This window comes from Girardinichthys multiradiatus, chromosome 3, assembly GCF_021462225.1.
Source record: "Girardinichthys multiradiatus isolate DD_20200921_A chromosome 3, DD_fGirMul_XY1, whole genome shotgun sequence".
NCBI classification, from domain to species: Eukaryota; Metazoa; Chordata; class Actinopteri; order Cyprinodontiformes; family Goodeidae; genus Girardinichthys; species Girardinichthys multiradiatus.
Genome location: NC_061796.1, coordinates 32749317 through 32770014, shown reverse-complemented (window position 1 = coordinate 32770014; position 20698 = coordinate 32749317). Strand labels below are relative to the sequence as shown.

The following is a 20698-nucleotide window of genomic DNA, read 5'->3' as shown; positions in this document are numbered from 1 at the left end:
AGGCATAACAGACTCAGATTTGCCCAGAGAAACTGTCAGTAACACTTTGTAACAATCTGAGCAAGACTGACAAAACAACAAGTTTTACCCTGATTTAAATAAATATAAATTAAGGCAGAATAAACTAGCCAAGCAATATGCTGCCCTGAACCTTTACCACCAAGAACATAATTACTCTGAACCCTCAATGTCACCTGGGCTGTTTCACTTAAGAGTAGAGTTGCTGTTTATTCAGCTGACATGGAGAGGGTTGATATTCCTCAACCTTTCATAAAGGTTGCTGCTTCAGACTGGAAATAACAGAACACCGAGGAGCACTGCAACTAATGGAAGTTCTCTATAACCTGTAAATGAATTTACTTCCAGGTGTGCAAGTATGCATACTTGTTAGTGTCTGCAGACACTTTTAAACTTTATAATTCCTCCAGCTTCAGAGAGCAAAACCAAAGGGACTGGTCCCTGTAATGGGAGAGGGAGCACTGACCAATAAAGTGTTAATCCCTGAGCGGTTACAGTGCAAAACATTAGCAAAAACAGATTAACTGTAACTGTAATAGATTTTAAATGAACAGTGCCAATACCAAGATCCAGTTCAAGCACCTGAGTGTGATTTGGAGAGAGGAATCAAAATGCTCTCAGCAGAGGACTTTTTGGCAATAAAACTATAACCAGTGATTCTTTCACAGCATCTACACTAAAGGTCATGCAAAGTCACACCAAACCATTTCTAAAGGTGCAACTAAAAGTTTTAAATTAGCTTTATGGACATTAAACTTTAGTTGATCTTTTACAGCGCTTACACTGAGGAAACATGTAAAATAAAGTGATGATCTCAAAAGAACACTGAACACAACCAGCAGCAGCAGCATCCCTTGCTTATTTTATAATACTTAAAGTCTGTCAGTGAGTCACAGTTAAGGGCTGCGTGTATTGTTTTTATTTGTGCTTCGGAACATAAACTCTGAAAAACAACCTAACATAAATGATTTAAAACTTAAAAATATTGGCCTACTTGGAGGATTTACTCCTTCTGTCTCCACAGACTGCTGAAAGCAGAAGCTTGTTATTCAAAATATATTCCAGTTAAAGTCAACACATGAACTATAAAGGATTTTAACCAGAGGTGAGTCAATGCACCTCAGGTTATATTCTTCCAATCTGCTTCCAATCTGCGCCCTGCTCCGCAAAGGTCAAATCTGAACCTTCATGGTAATTTAAAAACTACAACTCTCTGTCTTGGCAGTTTTCTCCGGTATATTTATGATGTGATAATCTATTTTTACGCTTGTAGATATTATGGAAATGAATGACGGAAAACTACTGGTGCCAGTAGTAAGTTCTAGCATAATTATATTTAATCAAAGTCAAGCATTTAGAAGGAGTGATGTTTTAAAAGCATGTCCTTTGTTTTGATACAGCTTAAGTCAAGGTCAGCTGGACTAAAGGTACTGAATTATGACAATAATTCATTGTATGTCTACCTCTGTGAAATCGAAGCACAAAACTAAATGGTCTGTTTAGAACAGGGGCCATCAAAAGGCTATTCTGACAATTTTGAAAAAGTGTTACACTAAATAATTTTGTAAATAAATCGCTATCAAACCGAATAGATCGATTTTTTTTTAAAGGTTTTTGTGGCACTTTATTCATCAGAAGCTGCACAGGAAGAAGGGTAGAGAGAAGGGGAAGACATGCAGCAAGTGGCCCAGTGCTGGGAATTAATCCTGGGATGACTGCGTTGAGGACTGTAGACGTTGCATTTTGTCCACCTGCTCTACCACTGAGCCAAGGGGCGCCCCTACAGACAGACAGATTTAACGTCTTTTTTGTGTTTAACCATACCACTATAACCTTGCCACATAAACTGATTATCTCCATATTTATTTGAACTTGCTAGTTGTTTTTTTTACAGCTGTAAAGATGAATTTATGGAAACCCAGCAACTAAATGCATAAGTTTATGACAAAATGGAACTTTAGAAGGAGGTTTTGAGTTCTTTCACTATTATGGTTTGTATTTCATAAAAATTAGTTTAATGATGGTCTAAATCTAACAGAAGATTCGGCATTAAGAGGCCAGGACTTGCTGAAAGGCAGTGAAACCCACAAAGTGCTGGTAGCACTCACTCATTGACTTAAAAACCAGGAAAACCTGAGCTGCAAAGAGTGGGATTTACTGATGATGAGTGTAGTGTTGCTGTGATTGATTTTCTTGTTTTTCAGTTTGTATCTCTCACCTACAGATTAAATTATTTAATACAACTTGAAGCAAACTGAGATACTAGACGAGAAAGTCTAAGCCCAGATTTGTGCCAGTGAACTTTAACACACTTTAGGTTTTATTACTGTAACTGAGGGGCAGGTTTTGGACGACCAAAAACAAACAAAATCATGGTTTGGTGAAATAATTTGAAAAGCTACATGACTTTTCAGTGTTTTTACACATTAGATAAAATGATTTGCAAAAATATTCTCATTCTTGAATTTTTTTACATTTTATCATTATAACTAAAGCACAGCCGGTTCTAGGCATGCATATGAGGGGGCAGGCAGAATGTGAAGGGGGGACCATCATGCATACACATTATGCTCCTGCATGTTTATTGTTGTTGACGATTAGTGTTTTCTTTATGGAGTTGGGGTAAACTGTGTAATGCTGTTCAATTTGCCAGACTGGACTGGTTTCCCCCCAGTTGGGCTTCTTTTGAACATGTTGGGCTGTAAAAAAATTGCTTTGGGTGGGTTGTTAAAATGTGGGCTGCTTTCACAACATTTGGAGGGTTTTTAGAAATTTTTCCTGGGAAAATTCTATCAAAATAGTTGTCATTGTGTGACAGAAAAGTAAAAACCTACACATCTCAAAATGCTGTTTTTTTTCTAACATCAATAGTTTATTTATTTTAAAAAAGAGAATCGGTCAAACTTTACATCATCAATCAGTGATGGTCATTTGTTAATCAACTGTCACTGTTTAGTTATATTGGTCAATTGTAAATGGCCAACATGCTTTTAAGAGTTATTCTATTATACAGTACAGACCAAAAGTTTGGACACACCTTCTCATTCAAAGAGTTGTCTTTATTTTCATAACTATGAATATTGTAGCTTCACACTGAAGGCATCAAAACTATGAATTAACACATGTGGAATTTTATACTGAACAAAAAAGTGTGAAACAACTGAAAATGTCTTATATTCTAGGTTCTTCAAAGTAGCCACCTTTTGCTTTGATTACTGCTCCGCACACTCTTGGCATTCTGTTGATGAGCTTCAAGAGGTAGTCACCTGAAATGGTTTTCACTTCACAGGTGTGCCCTGTCAGGTTTAATAAGTGGGATTTCAAGCCTTATAAATGGGTTTGGGATCATCAGTTGTGTTGTGCAGGAGGTGGATACAGTACACAGCTGATAGTCCTACTGAATAGACTGTTAGAATTTGTATTATGGCAAGAAAAAAACAGCTAAGTAAAGAAAAACGAGTGGCCATCATTACTTTAAGAAATGAAGGTCAGTCAGTCCGAACAATTGGGAAAACTTTGAAAGTGTCCCCAAGTGCAGTCGCAAAAACCATCAACACTACAAAGAAACTGGCTCACATGAGGACAGGAAGACCAAGAGTCACCTCTGCTGTGGAGGATAAGTTCATCCGAGTCACCAGCCTCAGAAATCGCAGGTTAACAGCAGCTCAGATTAGAGAACAGGTCAATGCCACACAGAGTTCTAGCAGCAGACACATCTCTAGAACAACTGTTAAGAGGAGACTGTGTGAATCAGGCCTTCATGGTAAAATAGCTGCTAGGAAACCACTGCTGAGGACAGGCAACAAGCAGAAGAGACTTGTTTGGGCTAAAGAACACAAGGAATGGACATTAGACCAGTGGAAATGTGTGCTTTGGTCTGATGAGTCCAAATTTGAGATCTTTGGTTCCAACCACAGTGTCTTTGTGCGGCGCAGAAGAGGTGAACGGATGGACTCTACATGCCTGGTTCCCACCGTGAACCATGGAGGAGGAGGTGTGATGGTGTGGGGGTGCTTTGCTGGTGACACTGTTGGGGATTTATTCAAAATTGAAGGCATACTGAACCAGCATGGCTACCACAGCATCTTGCAGCGGCATGCTATTCCATCCGGTTTGCGTTTAGTTGGACCATCATTTATTTTTCAACAGGATAATGACCCCAAACACACCTCCAGGCTGTATAAGGGCTATTTGACCAAGAAGGAGAGTGATGGGGTGCTGCGCCAGATGACCTGGCCTCCACAGTCACCGGACCTGAACCCAATCGAGATGGTTTGGGGTGAGCTGGACTGCAGAGTGAAGGCAAAAGGGCCAACAAGTGCTAAGCATCCCTGGGAACTCCTTCAAGACTGTTGGAAAACCATTTCAGGTGACTACCTCTTGAAGCTCATCAACAGAATGCCAAGAGTGTGCGGAGCAGTAATCAAAGCAAAAGGTGGCTACTTTGAAGAACCTAGAATATAAGACATATTTTCAGTTGTTTCACACTTTTTTGTTCAGCATATAATTCCACATGTGTTAATTCATAGTTTTGATGACTTCAGTGTGAAGCTACAATATTCATAGCCATGGAAATAAAGACAACTCTTTGAGTGAAAAGGTGTGTCCAAACGTTTGGTCTGTACTGTACACTGAGGTGCGGCCTTTATTAAGCTTTGACTTGATTTTGAGAGACAGCATCATGCTGAAGTGGGAAAATACAAAAGATACCCAAAAAGCTAAAACCAGACCAGCACCACATACCAGTTGGATCTGGTACTGGTCAGTAAATGCTCAGACATTTCTGGAGGCAGGTGCTTAAGCCAAAAAAAGGGCATCCATTGGCAAATTTATTTATACAATTAAAAGAAAAAACAGGATATATTTATGCTTGTATAGCATCACCTTTCTTGGCACTTTGCTGTAAAATGTGTAAATGAAATAAATCATTGTTCTGCTATGCATCATAATCAAAAGAGGCTCACTGAATCAGGTGATAAAACAGTGTACATTATTTATTAGTTGAAACGTACACTAATAATAAACCATTGCCATGTTGGACCACTTGTTGCTGAATATTGGACCATTTGCACGTTGTTGGACATCACTGTGCCTTTCCAACGGCATCGGCCATTTTGTATCCAGGACAGTCCGTTCCTAGAGATCCCGTAGGACATTGCGACTGATATGACTGGGCGCCCCAAGTCTGACGTCACAGGACGCTATATATGAAGGCGCCCATTTTGAACATTCGTTTTCAGCTGGAGACCGTGATACGGTCACCAACATCTGAAGCATCACCTGGAGAAGAGTCCCGAGTGGATTTAATCTATTCTTTCTCGTTGGCCAACGAAGAATTCATAACTGAGGTTTCTAGAATAAGAAGGCCAGAAATGTCACTTTGCCGGTCGAAGACGTGAGTTTAACACATAACAAAAAAAACACGGAGTTTCGAGGGGACGAATCGCCACTGTGTTTTGTTCTAGTCTAGGACTGTGATGGTCAGATCATATTTTCCCTTTCGCCAAGGAGGCCAGAAGACGAAGATTGACCGCTTTTCCTGAAGTTCCTTCAAGTCTTTTGACAAGAAGCCATTCACACCTCAAATCATCTCCTCCACATCCCATTCAGGAACAAATTGGACCCGTAAAACAACCAACCCCCTACCTTCAGATCCTCTGCCTGCACTAAAGATCTCCGAGGAAGATGTAAATAGGCTCTTTCAGTGCATGAAAACAAAGAAAGCTGGAGGACCTGATAACGTCTCCCCATCATGTCTGAAAGAATGTGCAAATCAACTCGCTCCGATCTTCACAAGGATCTTCAACAAGTCACTGGAGAAATGTGAGGTCCCCTCTTGCCTCAAACGATCCACCATCATCCCGGTTCCCAAGAAACCCACCATCCTAGGATTAAATGACTACAGGCCTGTAGCCCTAACGTCTGTGGTCATGAAATCCTTTGAGCGGCTGGTGTTGAAGCACCTGAAAGACATCACAGCCCCCCTGCTGGACCCCTGCAATTTGCTTAACGAGCAAACAGGTCGGCAGATGATGCTGTTAACTTAGGTCTACACTTCATCCTGCAACACCTCGACCACCCAGGGACATACGCCAGGATCCTGTTTGTAGACTTCAGCTCGGCCTTCAACACCATCATACCAGTCATCCTCCACCAGAAGCTCACACAGCTGAACATCCCAGGCTCCACCTGTCAGTGGATCAACAGCTTCCTGACGGACCGACAGCAGCAGGTGAGACTGGGGAGCATCTTCTCCCGATCCAGATTAATAAGTACTGGTGCCCCCCAGGGTGTGTTCTATCCCCACTCCTCTTCTCTCTGTACACAAATGACTGCACCTCATCGGACTCGTCCGTGAAACTCCTTAAGTTTGCAGATGACACCACTGTCATTGGACTGATCCAGGACGGTGATGAGTCTGCATACAGACAGCAGGTGGATTGGCTGGTACACTGGTGCGGTCAGAAATACCTTGAACTGAACCCACTCAAGATTGCGGAAATGGTGGTGGACATTCGGAGAACACCACCCCCATACACCCCCCTCACCATCCTCAGCAACACTGTATCAACCGTGGACCACTTCAGGTTCTTAGGAACCACCATCTCTGAGGACCTGAGATGGTCTTCACACATAGACACTGTTTGAAGGAAGGCCCAGCAGAGACTGTACTTCCTGAGGCAACTCAAGAAGTTCAACCTTCCACAGGAGCTGCTGGTCATCTTCTACACTCCCATCATTCAATCTGTCCTGTCTTCATCCATCTCAGTGTGGTTTGGCTCATCCACCAAACAGGACAGGACCAGACCGCAACAAATAATCAGGAATGCAGAGAGAATAATCAGGGCTGACCTTCCCTCCATCCAGGACTTATACAGGTCTAGGGTCAGGAAAAGAGCTGCTAAAATCTCTGCAGACCCCACACACCCTGCACATAAACTGTTCAGAGTTTTACCGTCAGGCTGCTGCTACAGAGCACTGTTTACTAAAACCAGCCGCCACAGAGACAGTTTCTTCCCCCAGGCTGTTTCTCTGTTGAACATTCAATAGAGTACAAAACAACAGCATACAGATGTTGCAAATGCACCTTTTTATTATATATGTGAATATTCTACATTGTAAATATGTATATTCTGTAATGCAAAAACAGAACAAAAGAGCAAAGTGTACCGGAGTCAAATTTCTTGTTTGTATGTACGAATTTGGCAATAAAGCTGATTCTGATTCTGATCTTTTATTTTTATTTATTCCTTAGAAAGCCTGGGCAGGGTAGAGGAGGTTTTAGTGCGATGAGATTCACTATTTAATCTAATGTGTTCTGAATGATACGTGCATGTAACCTTTTTATTGAAACTTTGATGTGCCGTGTTGGATGCCTGGAAGCCGCTGCGCTACCCATCTTTGTGTGTGTTTTGCGGGGTTGTTGAACACCTGAGAGCAAGCGCAGGTGCGCTGTGAGACTGAACTGTTAAAATAACCTCATGGTGAAATTCCCCAGTTTCTTTGTCTTCAACCTCACTGCTTGCTAGCTTGCCGCCAAAGTTTTATAACCCTTTGTCTGCTCAAGAGTTGGGGGAGGTTTTATGACTGAGTATAACTGAGTTACACTGGAGCTGCGCCCCACCGCACCTCACCACCACACCCCATTTGTCATATTATAATTTTTGCCATAACTACTGGTTTGATCCCATACTGCTGTTTTGCTTTATTTGTTTAGTTAGATATTTTACCCCTTTTGTGTAGAATTTTGCATGTTTGAGTAGGTGAAGATTATTAAATTGGAAGAGCAAGTGTATCAGGTTGTGATTTAATAAATATTCACATAGATGGCAACAGAAGGCGTTCTGTGTTTATTTTGTGCAAGAGTGATTCGTCAGTCAAGATAAGGTTAAAAGTTCCACATGTTTCGGTAGAAACGGTCGATTAAACAGTGACATCTCTGGTAATAGTTATTACTGAGTATTTAACGGTTGTAATTATCAAAGGCGTTGAGCCACAATTACAACACCAGAAGACATCTCTGGTCTCGATTCATAAATGAGGATTTTGGTTAAGAAATTAATTTAGTCAAATTATGATTTTTAATTATAATTACTGATAAAGATTAATTAATCAATAATCATAATTCTAACAGCCAAAATCAATATAACTCACCACACTTTCATGTAGCTCAGCTGAAGACCTGGCCTTTATTTCCTACTTTGGGTAGTTAAGGTTAACATTGGGTCTATTATTATGTTAATAAAATCAGACAGCTAAGTAACATTTCCCTATTTATTCATCATTTTCTGTTTGCTGCTCTATATCATAGAACAATATATTTTGCCTTCAACATATATTAGCTTGTAAAGTTAACTACCTAGTAAAATGATTCCTTAACTGTTAAAGTAGAAATGCTTGCATGAAAAGAGTTCTTTCAGTAAAAGTGACTTTTACCTTCATAGACCAGAGGTTTGGCCAGCATGCTGTGATTAGAAATATTGTATGTTTGAGAGTTACTAGACATTCAGGAAAATGGTTGTGGTCATGCTTTTTCTTTTCTTCTTCAGGCTTCAACATCAAAATAATTAAGTAAAATTATTGAAATGGTACTGCCTCCTCTTGCCCCTGCGTAAAGCCGGCCTTGCTTTAAGGGATCTCATTAGGATTTTATGTCATAGACTAACATAAAGTAGTGCATATTAGTGAAGCGAATGGAAAATGGTGCCTGGTTTTCGAAAGTATTTCCAAAACAACCCTGAAAATTGCATTCAGACCCCTGAGGGGAGATGTTGAGCAATCAATTTGCTGAAATTATTGCAACACTTGGGAGTGTGTTTACCAGCTTTGCATATGTAGAGATTGAGTTTTGTTCCCATTCTTTGCAAAATAGCTCAAGATTGGTGAGATTGGAGCAACTTTGAACATTTATTTTCAAGTCTTACTACAAAACTTACATTTGGATTTAGGTTTAGACTTTGACTGGACCATTCTTATTTTTGGAGGAATTCAGGAATTTTAAATATTTAAACAAATTTCTAGTCAAGTATTTCTAATGAGGCCATCTTTTTTTACTGATGAGATATTCACTGTTCGCACCAGATAATTATCCAAAGGCACAGCACAGAGGAGGTTGGTCACCTAACTGTCTGATTTGGCTATTCAAGAAGCTCTTTTATTCTCCGGTTGTTATTTCAGCTCATCCCAATTAGTCCTCAGTATCAGCAACTGTGAGTGTCAATGTGTACATGTGAGTATCTACTAACTCCCCTTGTGCTCACTTGTGGACATACATGTATGTATCTGCAGAAAGGCATATGTGTGTGTGTGTGTGTGTGTGTGTGTGTGTGTGTGTGTGTGTGTGTGTGTGTGTGTGTGTGTGTGTGTGTGTGCATACATAAATGTCTGTTTGATAAGTGTGTTTGCTTGCGTGTCCTAGTCATCTGTGGCTGTAAGATGATGAGCTCCCTGATCAGAGTTTCTTCCTGCTTGTCGGTCAAGGACACACAGGGATGCACATGCCTGTATCTTAAGCAGGGCACATATGAGTTCAGCCCTTCTAAACATTGCACTAGCAGCTTGAAACGAGGTCAGTGACCTATCAGAAAAGGAGCAGAGAGGCTGTGCTTCTCTGGTGGTTCAGTTCAGCCGTGTTTCTACAGCCTTTGCTGACTGAAGATTTTGTCCACTGAGTTTTCATAAAGTAGTACAGTCCTGTTTTATGTTGCTGCTTAACTGTTTTAGTGTTTGATGGTGTGCTTATTATCATGGCCTGGACCGTACACAGCTCCAGCTGTTACTGGAGGGCACAGGTCTCCTGTTTTTAATGAGGCAGTCTTAGTGGCCGATTACTGGTCTCCAGTGACAACTAATAAGCAAAAGCCCCTTCTGGCTCCAAATCCCACAAAAGTGGTTGTGTTTTATCGCCCTGCTCATTATTTGAGGTTTTTGCATATAAAAGGGCTGCTTTTCAGAAAAAATATAATTATTGTTTTAAAGAGTTTAATGTATTGGAAAGAAATTGAACTATTTAACATACTTTTCTTTTGTCTGTAAGTCAGTGGTTATATTAAAAAAAAAAATTAATTATATGACACACTGGTATCTGTACTGGTCATTTTTCTTTGGGCTACTGAGACAGTATGCCCTAATAGTCTCAAATGTTTTCTCCTGATTTCATCATTATTTTTTGAATCTGAGGAGTGAATCCGATCTAGAAGTCATTTTTGAAGCAAATTGTATCCACTCACTGGTGTCGGTGGTGTCATACTGTGAGTCTTTTTGCAGCTCATATATGTCCACCTCCACCCGGGCTCGCACTGGACCCTCTATCATGCTGTTGATGTTCTCCCTGGCCAGGGCCAGTGCCAGCCGCTCCCCGCGCCCACACACAGACTGGTCATCCAGAATGGCAGCTAGAGAATCAGATAGAGAGAGAGATGGACTGTCAGGGAAATCCGAGATGGGAGCATAATGACAAAGGGAATGTCAGAACAGAAACACACAAATAAAACATAACAAGGAATGTAATTTTTTTTACAGGATAACAAGGTTATCCTCGCTTACAAATGTGTTGAAATTTGCTGCTTAATAGATCCCCCCACCAACTGCTGAAGGAATAAAGGGATTTGTATATTCTCCTTTTTAGGCATGTAAAGAAATCCAAAGATTTGAGAAACACACTAATTTAGTGTCTTTCAAAGAGTCTTGTCTGAGGAGACTTGGGCCACCTTTATTCAGTGCTTTGCTTATGCTTATTGAATTTCTTTTTGAATTCCGCAGATTTTTGGGATATATAGACCGAAACAATGTATAGGATAATTATTGAGTTTGTATAAATAAAACTCTAAAAAGTGTGGTATACAGCCTCCTTTACGCTTCTCTAAATCCAGTGCAGCCAACTGCTTTCAGAATCAAATAATTTGTAAAAAAAAAAATCAAACTGTGTGTGATTCAAGAGAGCCATAAGAACTCCTATTTGTATTTTGTCACATGCTATGTAGCAAAGACACAGCAAACATGAGGATGAGGGTGATCTGATTAGATGAGACTAAAATCGCCCTATGTTCACAATGCTATTTTTGGCAGAAAACTAGCAATGCACATCTCCCTGAGCACATGGTGGAAGTGTGGAAGCTTTTCCTTTGCTGGTCAGAGTTGATAAACCATTGGCTTATCCTGGAAGAAAAGATGTTAATGGATGCAAAAGCTTTAAAACTGGGGTGGAGGTTCACTTTACAGCAGGATAACCACCCTAAACATATAGCCAGAGATACAATAGAATTGTTTGTATCAAAGCACATTTGTGTTAGAATGGCCTAGTCAAAGTCCAGACCCAAATTCGAATGACCATATGTGCCAAGACTTAAAAATTGATGTTTAAAAATCCTTTCCATTCAGTCTTACTGAGTTTGAACTGTTTTTCAAAGACGTATTATCAACAATTTTACTCTAAGTATGCAAAACATACTGTATACTTTAAGTGTTTTAGGCCATTATTGCCATTAAGGTTTTACTTTTCTTCAATAGAGGACATACTCCTGGATTAGTGCTTCTGTGTTTTTTTTCTCAAACCCCCAGTCGGTTGTGCCAGATGGCCACTCACACTGAGCCAGGTTCTGCTAGAGGTTTCTTCCTGTTAAAAGGGGAGTTTTCCTTTCTCCTGCAGTACCATGCATGCTTAGTAGGAGGGATTGCTGCAAAGTCAGCAACACAGTGTAAGTGAGGAGGAGTGAATGCTACAAGCCCACGACTCAATGCAATCTGCTGGATTTCCGTAGATAGAAAACGGTTTAACCAATTTGATTAATAAACTGAACTTGACTGCATTGTTTAATAACTAGGATCAAATTGGGATATATACACTTGAGAACTGCCTCTATATAAATAAACTGAAAGACAGGGCCATGAATTGAATTGATTAATTAGTATTCAGACCATTTCCTTAGTACTTTTGGCCACCTTTTACACTGCGTTGGAGAATTTAGCTGTTTTCTGTCTTCACAGTCAAGCTAAGATAAGTTGTAAATCAGAGCATCAGAGCAAATCCCTCCCAGTTTCCTTTACTTCTTGGTTACTGGTCTTTGCATCTCATTAAGTCATTTAGACAGTGGTCACTTTCTCATTAGGTTCATCTCAGCATCATTCAGGCACACCCCGGGATGGAAAAAAAAAATGTGTGAGCAGTATTTGCCATTCAAACAGGTTTAGACACTGAAGCCAGCTTCACACCAGCAGCATGGTGTGTGAGTTGAGTGTGCGTAATGTCATGATTTTCATTTTGGCTCCCCTGTTTATAGATTACAGCACACACACCGGTAGCGTATCAGTGTGCAATACTCCTTAGGTTCATTTATTTATTGCCAGATTCTTGTTATTTTCTTGTACTACTTTTGTGGTTGGCTATTTTGTGTTTTGCTCATTAGTTTCACGTACCTCAGCCATTGATTGTGAGAGGCTTTGTGCTGTAAATTTTTATTATGTGAATAGTGAAACAAGTTATTGTTCAGTACTAGTTTGGTTTAGCTAAAGGCAGTGTCTTAACTGTCAAAGCTGTTTGAGATGAGCAACCCTAACACGTCTCAAAGCTCTGAAAGACTTTTTAGAGTATAACTTTTTGCCACAGTTCATATTTCCATAGAAAATTACATCGACCTGATAAATATGCTGTGGTTTTCCGACAAAATATCGGTGAATATCAGTATCGTACATTTTGCTGAATAAACAGGCAAAGAGAATCTCCAACAATGTTAAACAGTTCCACTTGTTCGATTGGCCCAGATACAGTGTCTAGGTGGTGTCCAGAAAACAATGTGGGTTACATTGATAATTGGCAAACATTTTGGAGAAAACCTGGTCTGATCCGGAGAGACGGCATCCATCCCACTTTGGATGGAGCAGCTCTTCTTTCTAGGAATCTGGCCGAATTTATTAGTTCTCCAAACCTCTGACAACCCAGGGTTCAGACCAGGAAGTAGGGTCGTAGTTTAACACTCCTCTCTGCAGCTTCTGTACTGCTACCCACCCATTACCCTATTAAGACAGTGTCTCGCCCATGGCAAAAATTGAATAGATTAAAAAATAATCTAAAAGGAGGAAATCATGAAAATTTCATAAAAATAAACACAACTCAGAATGAAAAGAAAAATAAAACAATTAAATGTGGCTTACTGAACATAAGATCTCTTTCTTCAAAGACTTTCCTAGTTAGTGACCTGATTTGTGGCAATCAGATTGATTTATTTTGCCTCACAGAAACCTGGCTGCGGCAAAAGGATTATGTTACTATAAACGAGTCAACTTCTACTAATTATTTAAATTTCCACATTCCTCAAAATACTGGGCGAGGAGGAGGACTAGCAACCATCTTTCAGTCCGATTTATTGATTAGTCCTAGACCAATCAATAGCTACAACCCTTTTAAATATTTAATCCTTAGTTTTCCTCATTCAGATTGCAAAGCACTAAAACCACTTCTGTTTGTTGTTTTGTACCGTCCACCAGGCCCTTACTCTCAATTTTTTTATCAGTTTTCAGGCCTTTTATCTGATTTAGTGTTAAATACAGATAATGTTAATATAGTGGGGGATTTTAACATTCATGTTGACACTGAAAGTGATAGCTTAAATATAGCCTTTAATGCTACCTTAGACTCAATTGGCTTTGCTTAAAACATTAACAAACCTACCCACCTTTGTCTTCATTCTCTGGACCTTGTGCTGACATATGGCATTGAGAGTAAAGACATAACAATATTCTCTCATAACCCTGTCCTGTTTGACCATTTCTTAATAACCTTTGAGTTTAATTTAACAGAGTACTCCACACCTGAAAGAAAATTTCATTATAGTAGATCATTATCAGACAATGCTGTAACAATCTTTAAAGAATCTATTCCACTTTTAATTTCATCATTATCACAGAAAAGCACAGTGGAGGGCAATAATTTTATTTCTTCCACTTCCCAAATTGATTCTCTTGTTCATAGTGTTACTTCATCATTGTGTGGTCCATTAGACAATGCAGCCCCCTTGAAAAAGAAGTTAATAATTCGTAGGAGGCTGGCTCCCTGGTTTAATTCAGAGCTGTGTACTTTAAAGCACAATGTTAGAAAATTGGAGAGAAAATGGCGCTCTACACACCTAGAGGATTCCTACTTAATCTGGAAAAATAGCCTACTGTTGTATAAAAAGACTCTTCGCCAAGCCAGAACAGCTTATTTCTCATCATTAATAGAAAAGAACAAGAATAATCCTAGGTTTCTCTTTAGTACAGTTGTTAAACTTACACAGAGTCATAGCTCTGTTGAGCCATCTATTCCCTTAGCTCTCAGCAGTCAAGACTTTATGGGATTCTTCTTAAATAAAATTGATTCTATTAAAAAGAAAATCTTTGACATACTCCCGAAGATGATTACTTCATCCTCGGCAAGTGAGACAACATTGGAAATAACTGCAGAACCTGATTTGTGTTTGGACTGTTTTGATCCTGTGAAGCTTCATGAGTTATCAAAAATAATAGCTTCATCTAAACCTTCAACTTGTATGTGAGACCCAATGCCAACCAAATTATTTAAGGAAGTGTTCCCTCTGATTACCAGCCCCATTTTAGATATGATTAATCTATCCTTAGTAAATGGATATGTACCACAGGCTTTTAAGTTAGCTGTAATTAAACCTTTGCTTAAGAAACTTTCACTTGATCGAGATGATTTGAAAAATTACAGACCTATATCCAATCTTCCATTCTTATCTAACATTCTTGAGAAAATAGTTGCTAATCAAATGTGTGAGCATTTACACAGCAATGACCTGTTCGAGGAGTATTAGTCAGGCTTCAGAGCTCATCATAGCACTGAAACAGCTCTGCTGAAAGTCACTAATGATATTTTTATGGCCTCAGATAATGGACTTGTGTCTGTACTTGTCCTCTTAGATCTCAGTGCTGCATTTGATACAGTTGATAACAATATTCTCTTAGAAAGGCTGGAATATGCTGTAGGGATCAGGGGAACAGTGCTAGGCTGGTTTAAATCTTATCTGTCTGACAGATTCCAGTTTGTTCATGTAAATGACAAATCATCTTTAAACTCCAGGGTTAATTGTGGAGTACCACAGGGTTCAGTACTTGGGCCAATTCTATTTACTATATATATGCTTCCAATAGGTCAAATTATCAGGCAGCATGGGATAAATTTTCACTGTTACGCTGATGATACTCAGCTTTACTTATCCATAAATCCCGATGAGCCCAACCAGTTAGATAGACTACCAGCATGTCTTGAAGACATAAAAACTTGGATGACTTTAAATTTTTTGCTTCTAAATTCAGACAAGACAGAAGTTGTTGTCTTTGGACCGGAGTCTTTAAAAAAGAAACTGCTAAGTCAATCACTTAACCTGTATGGCATTAAATTGACCTCCGATAATAAAGTAAAAAACCTTGGTGTTATTTTTGACCAGGACATGTCATTTAAATCCTATATTAAACAGGTTTCTAGGATTTCCTTCTTTCACCTCCGGAACATTGCCAAAATTAGAAATATCCTATCCAGGAGTGACGCTGAAAAACTAGAAAAACTAAAAGCCTTCAGCTGATTCAAAATGCTGCAGCAAGAGTTCTGATGAAAATTAAAAAGAGAGATCATATTTTTCCTATTTAAGCTTCCCTTCATTGGCTCCCTGTTAAATCCAGAATAAAATTTAAAATTCTCCTCCTCACATATAAAGCCCTTAATGATCTAGCTCCATCATACATCAGAGATCTGATTGTTCCATATATTCCTAACAGAGCACTTTGTTCTCAGACTGCAGGTTTACTGGTGGTTCCTAGAGTCTCTAGAAGTAGAATGGGAGGCAGATCCTTTAGTTATCAGGCTCCTCTCCTGTGGAACCAGCTCCCAGTTTTAGTCCGTGAGGCAGACACCCTGTCTACTTTTAAGGCTAGGCTTAAAACGTTCCTTTTTGATAAAGCTTATAGTTAGAGTGGCTTAGGTTATCCTGAGCTATCTCTGTAGTTATGTTGCTATAGGCTTAGGCTGCTGGAGGACTTAATGACCACTTTCACTCTCTTCCCTACATTCTCACACTACTCTCTAATTTTGTATTGTTTGCTGTTATTTCAGCTTTTAACTTAATGTTCTCTCTCTTTTCTCTTCCTAGAAGCTACACCTGGCCTGACTCTGTGTCTACCTATGACCCCTTTCTGGAGGGGGGCATCGTCCAAGCTTCTGCTGGCAACAACTTATTGCTCACTCTCTACCGATGATTCACATGGCCCTGTCTTTTAGTGTTTAACCCTTTCTCTCTCCTAGACATGGTGATTGACTGAGCTTTTACTGTAACTAACTCTATGTGCTCTCTTTCAGACTCTAACCTTGATAACTGGCTCAGAGTTTATCTGTTCTTTCTTTCTAGATGAAATGACTAAAGGAGCTACATCCATTAACATTTACTTTTCCTTCCCATAGAAAGTACTCCTGGATCAGTGCTTCTTTGTTCTCTTTGTGTCTCTGCTCTGTTCTCTCAAACCCCCAGTCGGTCGTGGCAGATGGCCGCTCACACTGATCCTGGTTCTGCTGGAGGTTTCTTCCTGTTAAAAGGGAGTTTTTCCTCTCCACTGTCGCTACATGCATGCTCAGTATGAGGGATTGCTTCAAAGTCAACGCCAGTGACTGTCCACTGTCTCTACATGCTCATCCAGGAGGAGTGAATGCTGCAAGTCACTGACTGGATGCAATCTGCTAGGTTTCCTTAGACAGAAAAACGTTTTATCTAATTTGAATAAATGACTGAATCTGAGTGCACTGTTCAATGGTTAGAATTAATTGGAATGTATGTACCTGACTGTTGTGAAGAGCCTTGAGACAACATGTGTTGTGAATTGGCGCTATATAAATAAACTGAATTGAATTGAAAAAATTTAGGTGCTGCAGCTAATTGTTAGAGGAGAATTACGAAGCCAGAAAATTAACACAGAACTGGTATTTATCTATTCAATGATGTAATCTTTCTGATTGCTCTGAGCAGCTGTTCACGTACCAAATTAGCCCACTTCCACAATGCATGGCTGTCCATTAATGTGAGCGCTGCAGTTTAAATTAGTGCAGCTTTCAGACCAAGTTATTAGTCTGACCTCGTCGTACGTCTACTGCTAAATCTCAAACCAGAATATTCATTTAAACATGAAACCACTACATTCAGATGCTGTCAGATGAATGGAAAGCAGTGAATCTTGAAAAAGAGACATTTGCAGCTCTGGTCACTAGAGATGCATCAATCAGAGATTTTTGTGGCCAATGTCTGATCAGAATCTCTTAAGCACTGACCTGCCAATACTGATTTTAGCCAATTCAGATTTATTTAAATATCAATGAAAACAAAATAATTTGGACTGCTTTCTGCTACAAATGGAACTTTGACTGTTTAAACAATAAAATCTTTAAAGTAGAATGACATAATGATTGTTAAAAATAGCACAAAGTTACAGAGCTGTCTCTTTCTGGTTCACGGGATATCTACAAGCTGTGATCTATATCAGAACAACAACATTATCTCAGTGCCAAGGTTCATCAGCCCTGGGGCACCCCAAGGTTGTGTTAGTTCATCACTATCAACACAAATGACTGCATTAGCAGCTGCCCTGGGAATCATATTTTTAAATTTTCAGATATCACTGCTATTCTTGGCTTGCTGTATGGAGACACAAACCCCTCATCATATTTTTTTACTGAGGTTCAGTCTTTTGTTCAGTGGTCTGATGACCACCACCTCATTATTAATGCTAAGAAAAATGAAGACATGTTGACCTGCGCAGGGACAAGGAAGAAGCTCACAGCAGTGGAGATTGAGCATGGTACAGGCAGGCCAGGAACAAACTAACAAAGGAGATCAAAGCAGCCAAGAGAAGCTACAGTAAGAAGCTGAAGAACAGCTCTTTCCGCTTCCTGGGAACCATCATCTCCCAGGATCTCAAGTGGGAGCCAAACATCAGCTCCCTCATCAAGAAAGCCCAGCAGAGGATGTTCTTCCTGCGGCAGCTGAAGAAATTCAACCTGCCAAAGACTATGATGGTGCACTTCTACACAGCCATCATTGAGTCCATCCTCACCTCCTCCATCACCATCTGGTACGCCGCTGCTACAGCCAAGGATAAGGGCAGGCTGCAGCGTGTCATTCGGTCTGCTGAGAAGGTGATTGGCTGCAGTCTACTGTCGCTCCAGGAACTGTACACCTCCAGGACCCTGAAGCGGGCAGGGAAGATTCTGGCTGATCCCTCCCACCCTGGTCACAGACTCTTTGAGACTCTCCCCTCTGGCAGGAGGCTGCGGTCCATCCGGACCAAAACCTCACGCCACAAGAACAGTTTTTTCCCATCTGCCACCAGCCTGGTTAACAAAGCCCGGAAACCACCCTGACATTTCCTATTCCTGCTTTACTTGCACTGCCATACTTGCACAATGATCACCTGCACTGTTGTATTGCTCTTGCATCTTATCCTGCTCTATATTTACTCTCACCCACTTAAAACTGTGCACATATATTTATATTATATTGTAGATATGTTTATACTGTTTAATTTGTACTGTATTGCACCGACTACGCCAAAACAAATTCCTTGTATGTCCAAAAACGTACTTGGCAATAAAGCTTTTCTGATTCTGATTCTGATTCTGATACTTTGGCTGTATGGACTGGTCTGAGAAACCTGACTGCCTATAGGAGCCCCCACCTATCCTGAACAGAATCCTCGCCTGGCTAATCGTCTGAATGTCTTCTACTGCAGACATGACAGGAAGCCATTCACACCTCAAACCATCTCCTCCACATTCCCTTCAGGAACAAATTCGTCCTATAAAGTAACCAACCCCCTACCTTCAGATCCTCTGCTTGCACTAAAGATATCCGAGGAAGATGTAAATAGCATGAAAACAAAGAAAGCTGGAGGACCTGATAATGTCTCCCCATCATGTCTGAAAGCCCGTGTACATCAACTCGCCCCGATCTTCAGCCGGATCTTCAAAGAGTCGCTGGAGAAGTGTGAGGTCCCCTCCTGCTTCAAACTGTCATCCCGGTGCCCAAGAAACCCACCATCCTAGGATTAAATTCAATTTTCAATTCAATTCAGTTTTATTTATATAGCGCCAATTCACAACACATGTTGTCTCAAGGCACTTCACAACAGTCAGGTACATAGATTCCAATTAATCCTAACAATTGAACAGTGCAGTCGGAGTTAGCTTTTTATTCAAATTGGATAAAAAGTTTTTCTATCTAAGGAAACCCAGCAGATTGCATCCAGTCAGTGACTTGCAGCATTCACTCCTCCCGGAGGAGCATGTAGGGACAGTGGACAGTCACTGGCGTTGACTTTGCAGCAATCCCTCATACTGAGCATGCATGACTACAGGCCTGTAGCCCTGACGTCTGTGGTCATGAAATCCTTTGAGCGGCTGGTGTTGAAGCACCTGAAAGACATCACAGGCCCCCTGCTGGAACCCCTGCAGTTTGCTTACCGAGCAAACAGGTCGGCAGATGATGCTGTCAACCTAGGCCTACACTTCATCCTGCAACACCTCGACCGTCCAGGGACGTACACCAGGATCCTGTTTGTAGACTTCAGCTCGGCCTTCAACACCATCATACTAGACATCCTCCACCAGAAGCTCACCCAGCTCAACGTTCCAGCCTGAGACTGGGGAGCATCTTCTCCCGCAGCAGATCAATAAGTACTAGTGCCCCCCAGGGGTGTGTTCTATCCCCACTCCTCTTCTCCCTCTACACAAATGACTGCACCTCATCGGACTCGTTCGTGAAACTCCTGAAGTTTGCAGACGACACCAATGTCATTGGTCTGATCCAAGACGGTGATGAGTCTGCATACAGACAGGATCGGCTGGTACACTGGTGCTGTCAGAACTACCTGAAACTCAACCCAGTCAAGACTGTGGAAATGGTGGTGGACCTTCGGAGAACACCACCCCTATACACCCCCCTCACCATCCTCAACAACACCGTGTCAGCTGTGGACCACTTCAGGTTCGGAAGAGGGCCCAGCAGAGACTGTACTTCCTGAGGCAACTCAAGAAGTTCAACCTTTACAAGACAGGTCCAGACTGCAACGAATAATCAGGACTGCAGAGAGAATAATCAGGGCAGACCTTCCCTCCATCCAAGACTTATACAGGTCAAGGGTCAGGAAAAGAGCTGGAAAAATCTCTGCAGGCCCCACACACCCTGCACATAAACTGTTTAGAGTTTTACCCTCAGGCTGACGTTACAGAAAACTGTTCACTAAAACCAGCCGCCACAGAGACAGTTTCTTCCCCCAGGCTGTTTCTCTGATGAACATTCAATAGAGTACCAAACAACCTCATACTGAAGTTGCAAATCCACCTTTGTATATGTGTATATTGTATATATGTATTTATGGACATAGGAATATATGCAGAATATATCTTATAACTCAAAAAAAACAAAAAAGAAACCCAGAGAGCAAAGTGTACCATAGTCAAATTCCTTGTTTGTTATATGTACGAACTTGGCAATAAAGCTGATTCTGATTCTGATTCTGATTCTGATTCTGATTTTGATTCTGATTCTGATTCTGGTCTGATGACCACCACCAGAGAGGTAACCTCTCTGGGCAACTGAATAGGGAGGACTCGTAGGGAGGACTGATAATTTATCCGTGCAGTCCAATG

General features: G+C 40.6%; 1 protein-coding gene across 9 annotated transcripts in view; it reads right to left on the bottom strand.

Moving 5' to 3' along the window:
• The window catches only part of grik5 (glutamate receptor, ionotropic, kainate 5), a 157305-nt gene that overhangs the window by 48406 nt on the left and 88201 nt on the right, over positions 1–20698 (bottom strand). For all 9 annotated transcript variants that reach the window (XM_047361264.1, XM_047361265.1, XM_047361262.1 and 6 more), the window contains one exon: positions 10248–10412. In XM_047361264.1, the coding sequence (XP_047217220.1) occupies positions 10248–10412 (165 nt within the window). The remainder of the gene's footprint in view (positions 1–10247; positions 10413–20698) is intronic.